This window comes from Anopheles stephensi, chromosome 3 (genome assembly GCF_013141755.1).
Source record: "Anopheles stephensi strain Indian chromosome 3, UCI_ANSTEP_V1.0, whole genome shotgun sequence".
In the NCBI taxonomy this organism is placed as follows: domain Eukaryota; kingdom Metazoa; phylum Arthropoda; class Insecta; order Diptera; family Culicidae; genus Anopheles; species Anopheles stephensi.
In genome coordinates this window covers 84,887,794-84,900,393 of record NC_050203.1, presented here as the reverse complement: position 1 = coordinate 84,900,393, position 12,600 = coordinate 84,887,794, and the positions used below count along the sequence as shown (strand labels likewise).

The 12,600-nt window shown below is 50.9% G+C and overlaps 3 protein-coding genes across 8 annotated transcripts; 1 reads left to right on the top strand and 2 right to left on the bottom strand.

Moving 5' to 3' along the window:
• The first annotated feature begins 23 nt into the window (after positions 1-23).
• Positions 24-2,185, top strand: LOC118513853 (sepiapterin reductase-like). Of its 2 annotated transcripts, none has more exons than XM_036060145.1 (3): positions 24-504; positions 692-1,013; positions 1,145-2,185. In XM_036060145.1, the coding sequence occupies exon 3, from the start codon at positions 1,214-1,216 to the stop codon at positions 2,045-2,047; it is 834 nt and encodes a 277-aa protein (XP_035916038.1). In that variant the 5' UTR covers positions 24-504; positions 692-1,013; positions 1,145-1,213; the 3' UTR covers positions 2,048-2,185. The 2 variants fall into 2 exon arrangements, with proteins under 2 accessions (XP_035916038.1, XP_035916039.1); XM_036060146.1 differs by having other exon boundaries at positions 363-504; positions 697-1,013.
• A 7,330-nt stretch (positions 2,186-9,515) lies between these two features.
• Positions 9,516-11,284, bottom strand: LOC118513856 (ubiquitin-40S ribosomal protein S27a). Its single transcript, XM_036060155.1, has 2 exons — positions 10,011-11,284; positions 9,516-9,928 (listed from the first exon to the last, which is right to left on the bottom strand). Exons 1-2 carry the CDS (start codon positions 10,413-10,415, stop codon positions 9,779-9,781), a joined length of 555 nt encoding a protein of 184 aa, XP_035916048.1. The 5' UTR covers positions 10,416-11,284; the 3' UTR covers positions 9,516-9,778.
• On the bottom strand, positions 9,516-12,341 carry LOC118513855 (ribosome biogenesis protein NSA2 homolog). Of its 5 annotated transcripts, none has more exons than XM_036060149.1 (3): positions 12,268-12,341; positions 10,011-11,471; positions 9,516-9,928 (listed from the first exon to the last, which is right to left on the bottom strand). In XM_036060149.1, the coding sequence occupies exon 2, from the start codon at positions 11,435-11,437 to the stop codon at positions 10,658-10,660; it is 780 nt and encodes a 259-aa protein (XP_035916042.1). In that variant the 5' UTR covers positions 11,438-11,471; positions 12,268-12,341; the 3' UTR covers positions 9,516-9,928; positions 10,011-10,657. The 5 variants fall into 5 exon arrangements, with proteins under 5 accessions (XP_035916042.1, XP_035916047.1, XP_035916043.1 ...); XM_036060154.1 differs by having other exon boundaries at positions 12,185-12,304; XM_036060150.1 differs by having other exon boundaries at positions 12,054-12,302.
• Between the last annotated feature and the right edge of the window lie 259 nt (positions 12,342-12,600).

Sequence of the window (12,600 nt, the reverse complement as noted above, 5' to 3'; positions counted from 1 at the left end):
TATTTCACTGCATCGGTTCAATTGCAACGCCTGCATCCGCGATGACATTTGCGTTGCTTGTTGTGTGTTTTTCCCAAAAGACAAAAAATAGATAAATCGATTAGGCAAAAATTCGCGCAAGTGTATGTTTTCCAATTATCCAACTCGCCAAACGCAAATGCATCGCATCAGTTCAGTGTCGATAACTTAGCGCTGGAAAATAACGGTAGTGCTGGAAAGGTTGTTCGCGACAAAAAATCATGAATTGTGCCGACCCATGGGTGACGCAGGACACTAAAGCTGAATGTGATTCATTGACCACCAACAACGAGACCGCCATTAGCGAACACATTCCGCCAGCAAACGCCACAGTGGAGACAGCCAGCCCCACCACCAACACCATTGTTGCGATCGCTTCTTCGCTGGAGTTTGAAGATAATTTCATCCCCGAGCAGTCACCGCTAAATCCGCGAGAACCGCAAGATAATCGTCTTCCGGACTCGGACAACTATTTAGCAGCATTAGGTAATGGTAACGGCACGACGCGTATTAGAAAAAAGTAGTGCCACCATAGACGACGCTACGCTGATAAGCTCCACTCTCGGGGTGCAAACTACGCTGTGTAGCACCGCCACTATACACCACAACGACGCAGCCTTCTAAACCATTACGATTAGAAGGCACTAAATCTTTTCTTTTCCATTTCGTTCAGAGAAGCGTCTGCATCGGTTGAGAAACAATCCGAACGTGTTGCAGCAGCTGGCCGAACGTCGTGAAGCGTGCATGCAATCGTTGCTCGGTGGCAGCATTACCCTGCGTACGGACGTTGATCTGGAGCTGGAAGAGCCGGTAAACAGTAACGAGCTGCTTCGATTCATTCGCCCCGAGCAAGCCCTTTCGCAGGCGGAAGTTGTGCAACTGGTACAGCACGATCAGCTACAGCTAGAGGCAGACGAGCACGGTGAAGAATTACGCGAAGGTGAGGAGAGCGGTACCGAAAGCTCGACGTCACGCTAACAAAGCGATAGTTGTTGGTAAGTAGTAATCGATTCCGCTTCTAACTCCTGTTTCCGCCTAACCAAATACACACCAAAACCGAACTAACATCCGGGGGGGGATAGGAATACAAAGACCACCCAGCCTGACATATGTTTTTCTTGGCTAGCTTTGATCGCCACTGTTAAAAGTTCAAGTTCCGGATAGAGTACGAGGTGTGTTTGTTTGTACCGCAATCATGTCTTCCACGACGACCCCGACGACCCCGGAGAGTACGACAGCCGTTAATCTCGAGCAGGTGGCTTACTTTCTCGTGACCGGTGCATCGCGCGGTATCGGCGCCAAGATGGCCATCGAGACGGCACGCAAGCTTAAGACCGGTTCGGTCGTCGTACTGCTTGCCCGGTCGGCTTCCGGGCTGGAAAGCACCCGGTCGGAGATACTTGCCGTGAATCCGCACGTTACCGTGGTAACGAGCTCGGTCGATTTGGCAACCGCTTCGAAAGAGGTGCTGAACGAAATACTGGACAAATCGCTTGGCAAGCAACCGGTCGACCGGTTCGGGCTGGCGTGCGTTATCCACAACGTCGGCACGGTGGGCAACATTGGGCGGAAGGCGATCGAGATGGACGATCGGGCCGAGTGGGAACAGTACTTCGGTACGAACGTGTTTACCGTGGCCGTGCTGAACAGTTGCTTGTTGCGCAAATTCCAACCCGTCCCGAGCAAGCTGGTTATCAACATCACCTCGAAGGCGTGCCTGGTGCCGTTCCAGAGCATGACGTACTACTGTGCCGGGAAGGCCGCACGCGAGATGTACTTCCGGGTGCTGGCGGAGGAGGAGGCGGCGGCCGGCGTTACCGTGCTGAACTATTCGCCCGGCCCGGTCGAAACGGACATGACGGTCGACCTGCAGGCCAACTCGAATGCACCGGAAATCCGGGACTACTTTAAGAATCTCCGCGATACGACGACAATACTTACGACCGAGCAAACGACGGCCAAATTTTTACACATACTCCAGAACGGTCTGTTCAAGTCGGGTGATCATGTCGATTATTACGATCACTAGGATGGTGGCTGTCCGGCCGGCGCCAAATACACATTCCACGTAACTTTTAATGTGCAATCTGCTTTGAAGCTTTCCCTAATAAAGAACAGAAGAGCTCCTACGAGCTGCTCTTCCATGCAGCGGGCGAGAGATGCATGAGTTTGTGTGTGTTTGTCCTTATCACTGCACTTGAGAAGGATCCGCCAGCCAGTCGCCGCCTTTTGATGGTTTATTCTTCTCTTTCTTCCCTCCCTTCTTACTATCCCACGCACAGGCTCGGTTTCCATGGTGACACGGTGGCGAGCGAGCGACCGGCAACAAGATGCTGATCAATTCCGCCTTCGGTCGCACATTCCTGTTTCTGAGTAAGCTCGCATGGAGGAACCGTGTCGCGCTGCCGGCCCTCATCATGGTCGGGTGTATGGTGCTAAACTACCGGGGCGAGATCGAGATAAACATCCACACGGAACGGATCGCGCTGCACGACCTGCCGAACCATCGGCACCAGCAGCATCATCAGCAGGGCGGCGGCGGTGCGTTTGCCGGCATTGCGATTGACCATCTGGAGGACTACAGCGACGAGGACGAGGAGGAGGACGACGACGATGAGGATTACTACGAAAGCGACGACGATGAGGACGATGAGTTCTTCAGCTACGACGAGGACGATGTGGACGACGAGACGTACGACGACGGTGACGATGATGAGGACGATGCGGATGGGCCACTCGGCGACCGGATGCTGAATGGTACGATCCGGTTGAATTGGTACACCACACTCAATATTCACAATGCTCGTAGGTAGAATGGAAAGGTTAATGCTCGTTGTTACCACGATTCCGGTTGAGTAGCAGACGCAGTGAAGTGTAGTTTTAGTTTTATATTTTCCACAGTATTATATTTTCCATTGAAGGAAGAAAAACTTTAAAACGGTGTCACTTCCTTGTCCTTTCCCAGGCTACTGGTTGACGCACCCCCTTCTTCTTCCTTTTTTCCCTGACCGTTACAGCTGACATTTCGGTCATCCGGTATCCTACTGTCATCCGTTACCCTACTGTCATCCGTCACTCTACTGTCATCCTATCTTTCCTAACATTCCCCCCGCCCGTGACCAACTACGTATGGTCACCTTGAGTCTTCAGGTCAAGTAAGGCTAGCTTCGCCACTGGTCTTCTTAGTGTCCCTGTAGCTGTCCGAACCCATGCTTGCCGCACATGGCCATCGACTCCTCTTATAACGTCTTCAACAATTCCTCTATTCCAATTGTTCCTAATTGTACCTTCTAACACCAGTACCAAATCTCCTGACCTAATCTCACGGACATTTTCAAACCATTTACACTGTCGCGTGATAACTGGCAGGTACTCCTTAATCCACCTTTTCCACACACCGTCCAGGATATGCTGTGCTAGTTTCCAATTTCCTCTTAAACTGTCCCTATAGTTCGTCGGTAACGCTGGTTGTTGTTTGATCCCCGAAGAACTCCCTAACAGGAAGTGGTTTGGTGTGATCGCCTCCTGGTTCTCCGGATCTAACGGAACGTAGGTCAACGGTCTGGAATTGATCATAGCCTCAGCATCGTAGAGAACTGTTGCGAACGTCTCATCATCAGGAGTGTTCTTCACCTCCATCACTGTGCTAATCGCTGCCTTCACTGAGCGTACCATACGTTCCCATACTCCACCCATATGTGGAGCACCAGGCGGGTTAAAGGTCCAACGGGTGTGCTCGTTGGTGAAAGTTGCCGCTAGGATGTCATTGCGCTGCTGGATCTCCCTCTGCAGTTGTCTGCTAGCACCCACGAAGTTGGTCCCGTTGTCGCTAAAGATTTCCACAGGAGCACCACGCCGCGCCACGAATCGCCTGACCGCCATTACACACGATTCCGTTGACAGACTGTGCACCACCTCCAGATGCACGGCTCGTATGGTCAAACACGTGAATAGTGCTACCCACCGTTTTTCGTTTGACCTTCCTCTCTTTACCAACACCGGTCCAAAGTAATCCAGTCCAACGAAGGTAAATGCCCTGACGAAAGCTGCCAACCTCTCCTTAGGTAAAGGTGCCATTGGTGGAATTTGTGGTAGCGACCGCCGTATTGTGCAAAATGCACAACTCTTCGCTACCTTCATCACCAATACTCGCAACTTAGGAATCTGGAATTGTTGACGCAACTCGTTCACCACCGTTTCGTTGTTAGCATGACGATAGACTCGATGGTACCGATCCACTATCAGCTCCGCCAGTTTACAGTTGTTTGGAAGAATCACAGGATACCTTGCGCAGTACGGAACTTCCGCCGCCGCCCCTATTCTCCCACGCATGCGTAACACGTTTTCTTCATCCAAAAATGGTAGCAGTTGGTAAATACGACTTCGCTTAGATACCGTTTTTCCTTTAGATCCATCGCCGCCATTCTCGCTGTTCAGGATAAGAATTTCTTCCGGAAAGAACTCACGCTGTGTCTGCTTCCACAAAACAACGTTTGCCTTGCAGAGTTCTTCGTGCCTGAGGTTCCCTCCTAGCGCTGGTTCATCTTTCACCTTCCTGCCTAGATTGCCCACATATCTTACGATCCACCCAATCGTCCTCTGCAGCCTCTCTAGTTTACTAAACCTCTCGTAAGGAATTGGTAACAATCCTGTGTCGGTGGCTTCGACATGCAAATTTACTCGTCGTTCCTCGTCCGCTGTGCCGGTATCAACCGACCTCTGTTTCGGCCAGCTGTCTTCCTTTTCCTGCAAGAACCATGGTCCTTGAAACCACGTGCTGTCGTAACTGAAGTTCGATCTTCCTTTCCACTTCGTCGCTTCATCCGCCGGATTGTGGTCAGTCGGCACCCATCGCCATTCATTCGCCGAGGTGCTCTCCAAAAGCTCGACCACTCTATGGGCCACGAAAGGTTTGTAGTTTCGGGGATCTGCTCTTATCCATGACAAGGCGACGGTACTGTCCGACCAAAGCACTCGTCGTTTAGCCTTGATTGGATGATGTTCCTGCGTGTATAACAGAAATCGCGCACCCAAAACGCACGCCTGAAGCTCTAGCTTCGGTATGGTGAGTGGCTTCAATGGCGCAACCTTAGCCTTTCCTCCCACAAGAGTACATTGCGCCTCACCCGTGTCGTCGACAATGCGGAGGTACAATACGCATGCGTATGCGTGTTGACTGGCGTCGACGAACAAATGCCATTCGCTGTTCTCGTACGTCTTCATACAGGCTTCCGTGAAGTAACATCGAGGTATGCGTATATCGGCAATCGTTTGGAAAAGATCCACCCATCTGCGCCAGTCTCTGTATTGGTTGCTACTAATCTCCTCATCCCACTGCGTGCCGGTTCGCCATAGATCTTGTATTAAAATCTTCCCGTGTATTACGAACATCGCCAGCAGTCCAAGGGGATCGTACAACGACATAACGCACCGTAATACCTCTCTCTTCGTGGGAATCCGCTCTGCAGTTAGAACGCCTGATACCGCCGTGCACGCCCGAGTGCAGAATCCTAATTCATCGGATGCAGGATTCCAACGCATCCCCAACACGCGTTCCGTATCATCTCCCGTAGATGATAAGCATTTGATGGTACCGCCATCTGACTCGCCGAGAGATTTTGTAACCATCAAATCATTTGAGCTCCAGTTCCTGAGTTCAAACCCACCGTTGCGGAATATCTCCCTTACCTCCTTGGCTACCTGACACGCCTCTTCTACCGTCCCGAAACTGTCCAAGAAATCGTCCACGTAGGTACTCTCAAGGATGCCCTCTACCGCTCGTGGAAATTGTTCGATGTGCTCCTTTGCGTTTCGATTTTTGACGTACTGTGCTGTAGCCGGTGAACACGTAGACCCAAACGTCACGACGTCCACGATGTAGGTTTCCAACTCGTGTGCAGGATCATCCCGCCATAAGAAGCGCTGTGCATGCTTGTCTGCTTTTCGCAACTTAATTTGCAAAAACATTTCCTTCACGTCTGCACACGTCGCCACTGCATACAGACGAAAGCGGAAAAGTACGCCAGGTAGAGACATAACCTCATCCGGTCCCTTGAGCAGCACGTCGTTCAGCGAAATACCCTGTGCCTTAGCCGCCGCATCCCAAATCAAACGAACCTTTCCCGGTTTGTTTGGGTTCGTCACCAATCCTATTGGCAAGTACCAAATACGTTTCGGGTCAGCCTCCGCCAGTTCTTGCGCCGTAGCCTTGTGTATGTATTGCTTTTCCAAAAGATCGTGAATCTGGCGGCGTACTTGCAGCTTGAGCTGCCCATCTCGTTCCATCCTTTTCTCCAGGCAATCAAACCTGCGACTTGCCATACCGATACTCGAAGGAAGCTGTATATCGTCCGCCTTCCACAAGAGACCCGATTCAAAACGCTTGCCGATACGAACGGTAGTTGTTTCCAAAAGGTGTTGCGCACGTCGTACAACCGGATCTAATTCGACAACGCGAACAACTCCCACCTGTTCTAAGTCATAGAACTTGCGCATCGTTTCGAGAATCTCTGCCTGGTTGTTGCATTCGCAAATGTGCAACAACCGTTCACATTCCACCTTCATCGGCTTCCCATAAATGCACCAACCTAAGCGCGTCTTTACCGCGATGGGGTCACCAGCCGCTCCTTCTATTGTCCGGAGAGGGACCATCAATCGCAGGTTGTCCAACCCGATTAGCACCTTGGGTTCCGCATCATGATATTCCCTTACCGGTAGGCGTTTTAGATGTTTCCACCTTCCTTCGTCCGGTACGAAGGATTGACGAGGTAGATTCAGCTTAGGAACCGTCCGTACCGAGTTGATCGCGAAACTCTTTGCGGAACCGACGGGTCCCACCTTGAGATTTACGCGCCTGGAACCAGCCTCAACCCTGGTAGTGTCTCCGGTCCAACGGATGCAGAGAGGTTCCACCTCCCCTTCGACACCCAATTCTTCCGCTAAATCCTCGTCCACTAACGTCATGGACGAACCTTCATCTAAAAAGGCGAACGTTGTCACCGTTGACGTCGGGCCATACACAGTGATGGGTACAATGCGAAAGAGCGTATTCGAAGAAGATAACGCGTACTGGTGGTGATTACTTTCCGCTACAGCCCCTCCGTTGGTTCCGCCATCTCGAACCGATACCGAAGCACTGGTCCCGTTACTGACCCCACGCTCCTCATCTGCGCCGTGTAACAACGCATGATGCCGGTACGTACACCCCTCCCTGCCGCATACTGGTCTGTTGTGGCACGTCCGCCAATTGTGCTTCCCCAGACAGCCGAAGCATAAGGAAAGTGCACGCGCCTTCATCCAGCGCTCCTTCACCGCCATCGCACCAAACACGAAACACTTATCCACCTCGTGTCCTCTGTTGTTGCAAATTAGACAAGATTTTCCTACCTTAAAGTGATTCGTTCCGGATGGCGTCGCTCCCTGCGTCTCCACGTGCGTGTGCACGTAGCCTCTCGTGCTGGGTTTCTTGCGCTCCGCTTGTTTCAACGATGGTGACTCTCGGCTGCTTAACACTTCCGCGGTGCTCTGCAACTCGGCCATATACTCCCGGAACATCAGAAGATCCGGCTCCTCGATGTGGCTTACAAACCGCGTCCAATTGTACTGCTCACTTATCGGCAGCTTCTCCACGATCTCCTTCAGTAGCAGGGGGTTGGTCAGATGCGCCTGTCGTCCAGCAGCCTTCATGTGGTCCACCATGCTTTGCACTGCCTCGCCGAAAGCAACCACAGTTTCCGGCTTCTCCAAACACGGTGCAGGGGTTCTATGCACCTTATCGATCAACGCCGAGATGAGATGTGTTGATCGCCCATACCGTGATCGTAGCGTCGCTATCACTTGCGGCACCACCTCCGGCAACAGCAACCTGCTTCGCACTGCTTCTAGCGCGGGACCCTTCAGCGCCTTCTGCAGTCGTAGCATGTTTTCCCAATTGGAAAGACCGCACTTTTCCGTGGTGTGTTCGTAAAACGTTATGAATAGCGGCCAGTCCGCCGGGTCACCGGCAAACACGGGCAATTCGGTAGGTGTACCACGATGCGCGCATTCACGCTGGATTTGTTCACGCTCCTTCCGCTGTGAGTGCTGCACCATATTATCCGCCGCATGGGAGGGTAACAAAGTTGATGTTTCCGGATTGTCTTTTATCCCCAACTCCTCGGCTAGCAAGTCCTCTTCCTCCTTCACGAATTTCAGCTGTAGTTCTAGCTCCACCCGTTTCCTCTCCGCCTCTTGCCGGCGTTTCATTATGGCAAGCCGGTTAGCCAAACTATCCCTATCGTCAGCAAGAGTGAGGTTATGTGTTGCCGCCACGCTGTCGCTCGTGTGCCGTGGACGAGGGCCTTCCGTGAGTTGCTTCCTAACCTCAACCGTTTTGAGGTTACGGTTTTCGGCGTCCTTTTGTGGCTCCATGTGCCTGGTCGGCGTCCGCTTTACCGCTCCAGTGCCACCCGTACAAGCGACGCAAAACCACTTCCTATTATTCATCGTCTCCTGTGATTCTGTTATCCCGACACACGAGAAGTGCCACCATGTGTTGCAAGCGTCACAGGCCACATACAATTTGTCCGCCACGGAATCGCTGCATGCCTGGCAGCAATCCTTTCCATCCATTTCCATCTTTGAACCGTTTTAAAGGCTTTTAGTGTTACCACGATTCCGGTTGAGTAGCAGACGCAGTGAAGTGTAGTTTTAGTTTTATATTTTCCACAGTATTATATTTTCCATTGAAGGAAGAAAAACTTTAAAACGGTGTCACTTCCTTGTCCTTTCCCAGGCTACTGGTTGACGCACCCCCTTCTTCTTCCTTTTTTCCCTGACCGTTACAGCTGACATTTCGGTCATCCGGTATCCTACTGTCATCCGTTACCCTACTGTCATCCGTCACTCTACTGTCATCCTATCTTTCCTAACACTCGTTGTTTGGTTTATCGTGAGCGATTACATTATATATTTAAATAATGTGTGTGAGAGAGAGAGAGAGAGAGAGAGAGAGAGAGAAATAGTGTAGTAGAATTTTAAGTGGCCAAGATAGGGTGTAGGAAACGGTTTGTGTGCGACGCCATCATCATCATAATAATCTGTAAATAATGCATATGTTCAGGTTTATCCATTAAAGAGCTTTATAACGGATGTGGCAAGTGCGACGTTCAAGCAGTAAATGAAAGAAGATCCGAATTGCCAGAAGTAGCAAGTCTAGAGTAAAAGCTCTACGTCGGTGAACCACGGCTGCTGTAGTGATTCCTTGATGGAAGGGTCCTCGTCATCCACAAGTGACCTCGAAGTCTGTCTGAAGGATCCGGGAGTCCTCGCGGTCGGAGAAGAGCATCAGTAGAACAAGGATTAAGTACTCCATCACAGATTGAGTCTACTGCGCTTCGAGAATGAAGAACTAGGACCCCTGTCGCCTGTTCAAGCATTCCCGAAAGACTACTCAAGCTCCTGTGATATGTTGTAGGGATGGGTTCTACTTATTTTGGTAAAAGAAATTCCAATTGAAGTTTCATACAGTACACGGATAGCCGTATCAGCTCTTCTTTATTCATTTTTCCACCCAAGGTAGGCCACTGAATCGAACAGGAGTGTTGTTGTTTATGGTGCCGCCAGCTTCTGCCCGCGTTTTCACGGAGTAGAAGAGAGACATTTGGAAAGTGGACCTGCGTGGAAAAGCGCCCCCGCCGCTGGTTGGTTTGCAAGACAGATACGACCGCCGTCGCGCCGTACGTTTCCTCCGCGCCTCATTTTCTCGCCCTTCCCCTCCTTTTTACTTATCCTCCTGCTTCGAGTAGACAAGCGTCAGGTGGCACTTGCCGCAGTAGTGACGATCTTCGTGGGCAGCCATGAACACGCCAGCACCGCACGATTCGCTGGTGCACTCGCGACGGAGACGGTGGATCTTGCCGTTCTCGTCGACCTGCCGGGTTGTTACAATGTTAGACATTATAGCAAGAGCGGAGGGAAAGCACAGCAATGGGGGGGGGGGGGCAAATGCTTACCTTGTAGTACTTGAGGACAGCGAGTTTGACCTTCTTCCTCTTGTGCTTGATCTTCTTCGGGGTGGAGTAATTCTTCTTCTTGCGCTTCTTGGCGCCACCGCGCAGGCGAAGCACCAGATGAAGGGTCGACTCCTTCTGGATGTTGTAGTCGGACAGGGTGCGTCCGTCCTCCAGCTGCTTACCGGCGAAGATCAGACGCTGCTGATCCGGCGGGATGCCCTCCTTGTCCTGGATCTTCGCCTTCACATTCTCGATCGTATCCGATGGCTCGACCTCAAGAGTAATGGTCTTACCCGTGAGGGTTTTGACGAAGATCTGCATCTTGGTACCGTCTGCAGGAAGCGAAAGGTGGATTATAGCCTTCCCCCCGACTTTCTCCAACTTCATCACGCGCTCAACGTTCATCAAAATGAGTGGATATCGTTCAGAGTTGCACGCTATAGTTCCGGCGGAACAATGCCTTTTCTTATTTAACCTTTCTCTTTGTTTTTTTTCTCCTGCCTGCCTAAGCAAACTCCCACTTATCCCTGATCTTAAGAGAAAATCTTAACACCTACTACTGATACATGCACAATCATTGCCGCAGGAATGATTCCATGTCCTCCCCTTCTTCTTGCTCTTCTTCACCCCATCACTGCTGCCCCTTCTTAAACCAACAGTACCGAATTGATACAACCGTCGTTTTCCGGATTGTTCGTCACCTGGGCGTACTTTCCCCACACCACCTTGCCGGACTGTGTCACCAGACCCAGCTCGGAGATGTTCACTTCTATCACGGTACCCTTCGTAATCACACCCAGACTGGTGTACATCGGCGACGAAGGATTCTTCTTCACGCCGATAATCGGGAGGTAGAAGGTGGCCTTCAGCTCCGGATGCGTGACGTGCGCTTTGTTGAAGCGCAGCGCCATCGGCCGGATGAAGCGTTCGTACTTTGGCGGTTTGCGGGTAAAGTTGTCTCCGACGAATGTCACCTTCGTGACCATACGCTTCCAGGCTTTCCGCTTCGTTTTGCCGGACCGGATCACCTTAAACACCTCGGCATCGGACTGTGCACGCACCTTCGGTATCGGGACGTCCCATTTGCCTGCCTTCTCCTTGCGCTTCTGTTTGATCATGTTCGAGAGCACCTTGGCGCTCGATTGGATACCACGGTCCATCAGGTACGGCGGGAGCGCTCCATCCTCCACCTTCTCGGTCGTCTTCTTGACCTTCTTCTCCTCGTGCGCCTGGATCTTGCGCTTCATCTGAATCTTCTCATTGCGGCGCTCCTTCTGGAACAGCTTGGCCTTGATGCCCCTCAGCTTGCGGGCCTTGGCCGCGCGCTTCTTAGGCTCGCGCGCCTCCCGCTTGCGTTTGCGCTCCTCATAATCGAGCCGGCGACCGTACAGCTTAATGTGCCGCTCAATATATTCGTTCTGCGGCATGGTGAATGATGTTGCTTCGAGTGAGCTTGTTCAGCTAGAAGAGCGGGGTGAGAAAAGAAAATCCGTTAGTCCACACGCTATCCACACGCCACAGGTTGCACCGGCTTTATTTAAGTGAGCACACGCATGGCAAGCATTCGGAGCACGGCAGTACCACTTCCAAAAATTCATCCCGACAGATACACGCGTTCCGGCGGCGGCACATACAACACATCACACGGGATTCGTTGGGATCACACACCATCACGTTCCGTATCTATGGTTACACACGTTTCCGAGTTTTGCACACCGTCTCACACAAAAACGCGGATTTAGGAATGTGAATTTTTGGAAGGGATATTGCGTCCGAATACTCGACATGTTTCACTTAAATAAAGAAGGCTTGCAAACGGGGCTCATTCCGGTACGAACACTTACCCACACACACACAGCGCGGCAGGATGTCGTCGCTACAGTATACAGCCACAACAAGCGTGGCAGTTCCGGAGAGCAATCTTTCGCCGTCACCTTCCTTATAAAAGATCCCCAACAGGTCGGTAGTATTCTTCACAGTAACCCAACTTATAAATAACCTAATTTTATCTTCTATTCCCTAATCGGCTAAATATCTGCATACTCTGTGCCTGTCACACTCTTCAACACGTTCCACATGTGCCGGGGAACGTCTATTCCGCCGATCAATTCGGCTAAAAGCACTTGAAAATTACACTAAACTTGGGTGGCATTTAGCGCTACTACGCCTGATACCTTTTACCAACGATATCAACTTATTTTGATGAACTTTTACCACAAATTTGTTACTTTTTCCGGAGAACAACGCACTAACTCACCTTACTCTGACACCATACACAAAGTAAAAGAAAGCGGAAACAGTCGACCAGCGCTGCCTGCGGATAGTTCGCGCAGCTCGAAACGTCACACCGCTGCTTCCGTTTTGCTGCATGGACATCAACTGCAAATGTCATCGTATTTCATCTACAAACAATTGAATTTTCTTATCGTTTAATCAAATTGCTGACGAAAAAAAATAAAGTTGATGTTTTCCTATTTGCAAGAAAAAATCTCCGCCAAATGGGATCAATCGTATTTTGAATATTGATCGAATTCTTGTTTCAAAAATATTTTTCTTTTATTTTCTCTCCTCCGATGCACCCTGTTTTATC

Excerpts from the sequence above, each read along its gene's own strand:
- LOC118513856 (XM_036060155.1), bottom strand. The coding sequence starts at position 10,415 with ATGAACGTTGAGCGCGTGATGAAGTTGGAGAAAGTCGGGGGGAAGGCT. Across the intron at positions 9,929-10,010 it reads CTGTCCTCAAGTACTACAAG|GTCGACGAGAACGGCAAGAT; the intron begins GTAAGCATTTGC and ends ACAACCCGGCAG.
- LOC118513855 (XM_036060149.1), bottom strand. The coding sequence starts at position 11,437 with ATGCCGCAGAACGAATATATTGAGCGGCACATTAAGCTGTACGGTCGC.
- LOC118513853 (XM_036060145.1), top strand. The coding sequence starts at position 1,214 with ATGTCTTCCACGACGACCCCGACGACCCCGGAGAGTACGACAGCCGTT.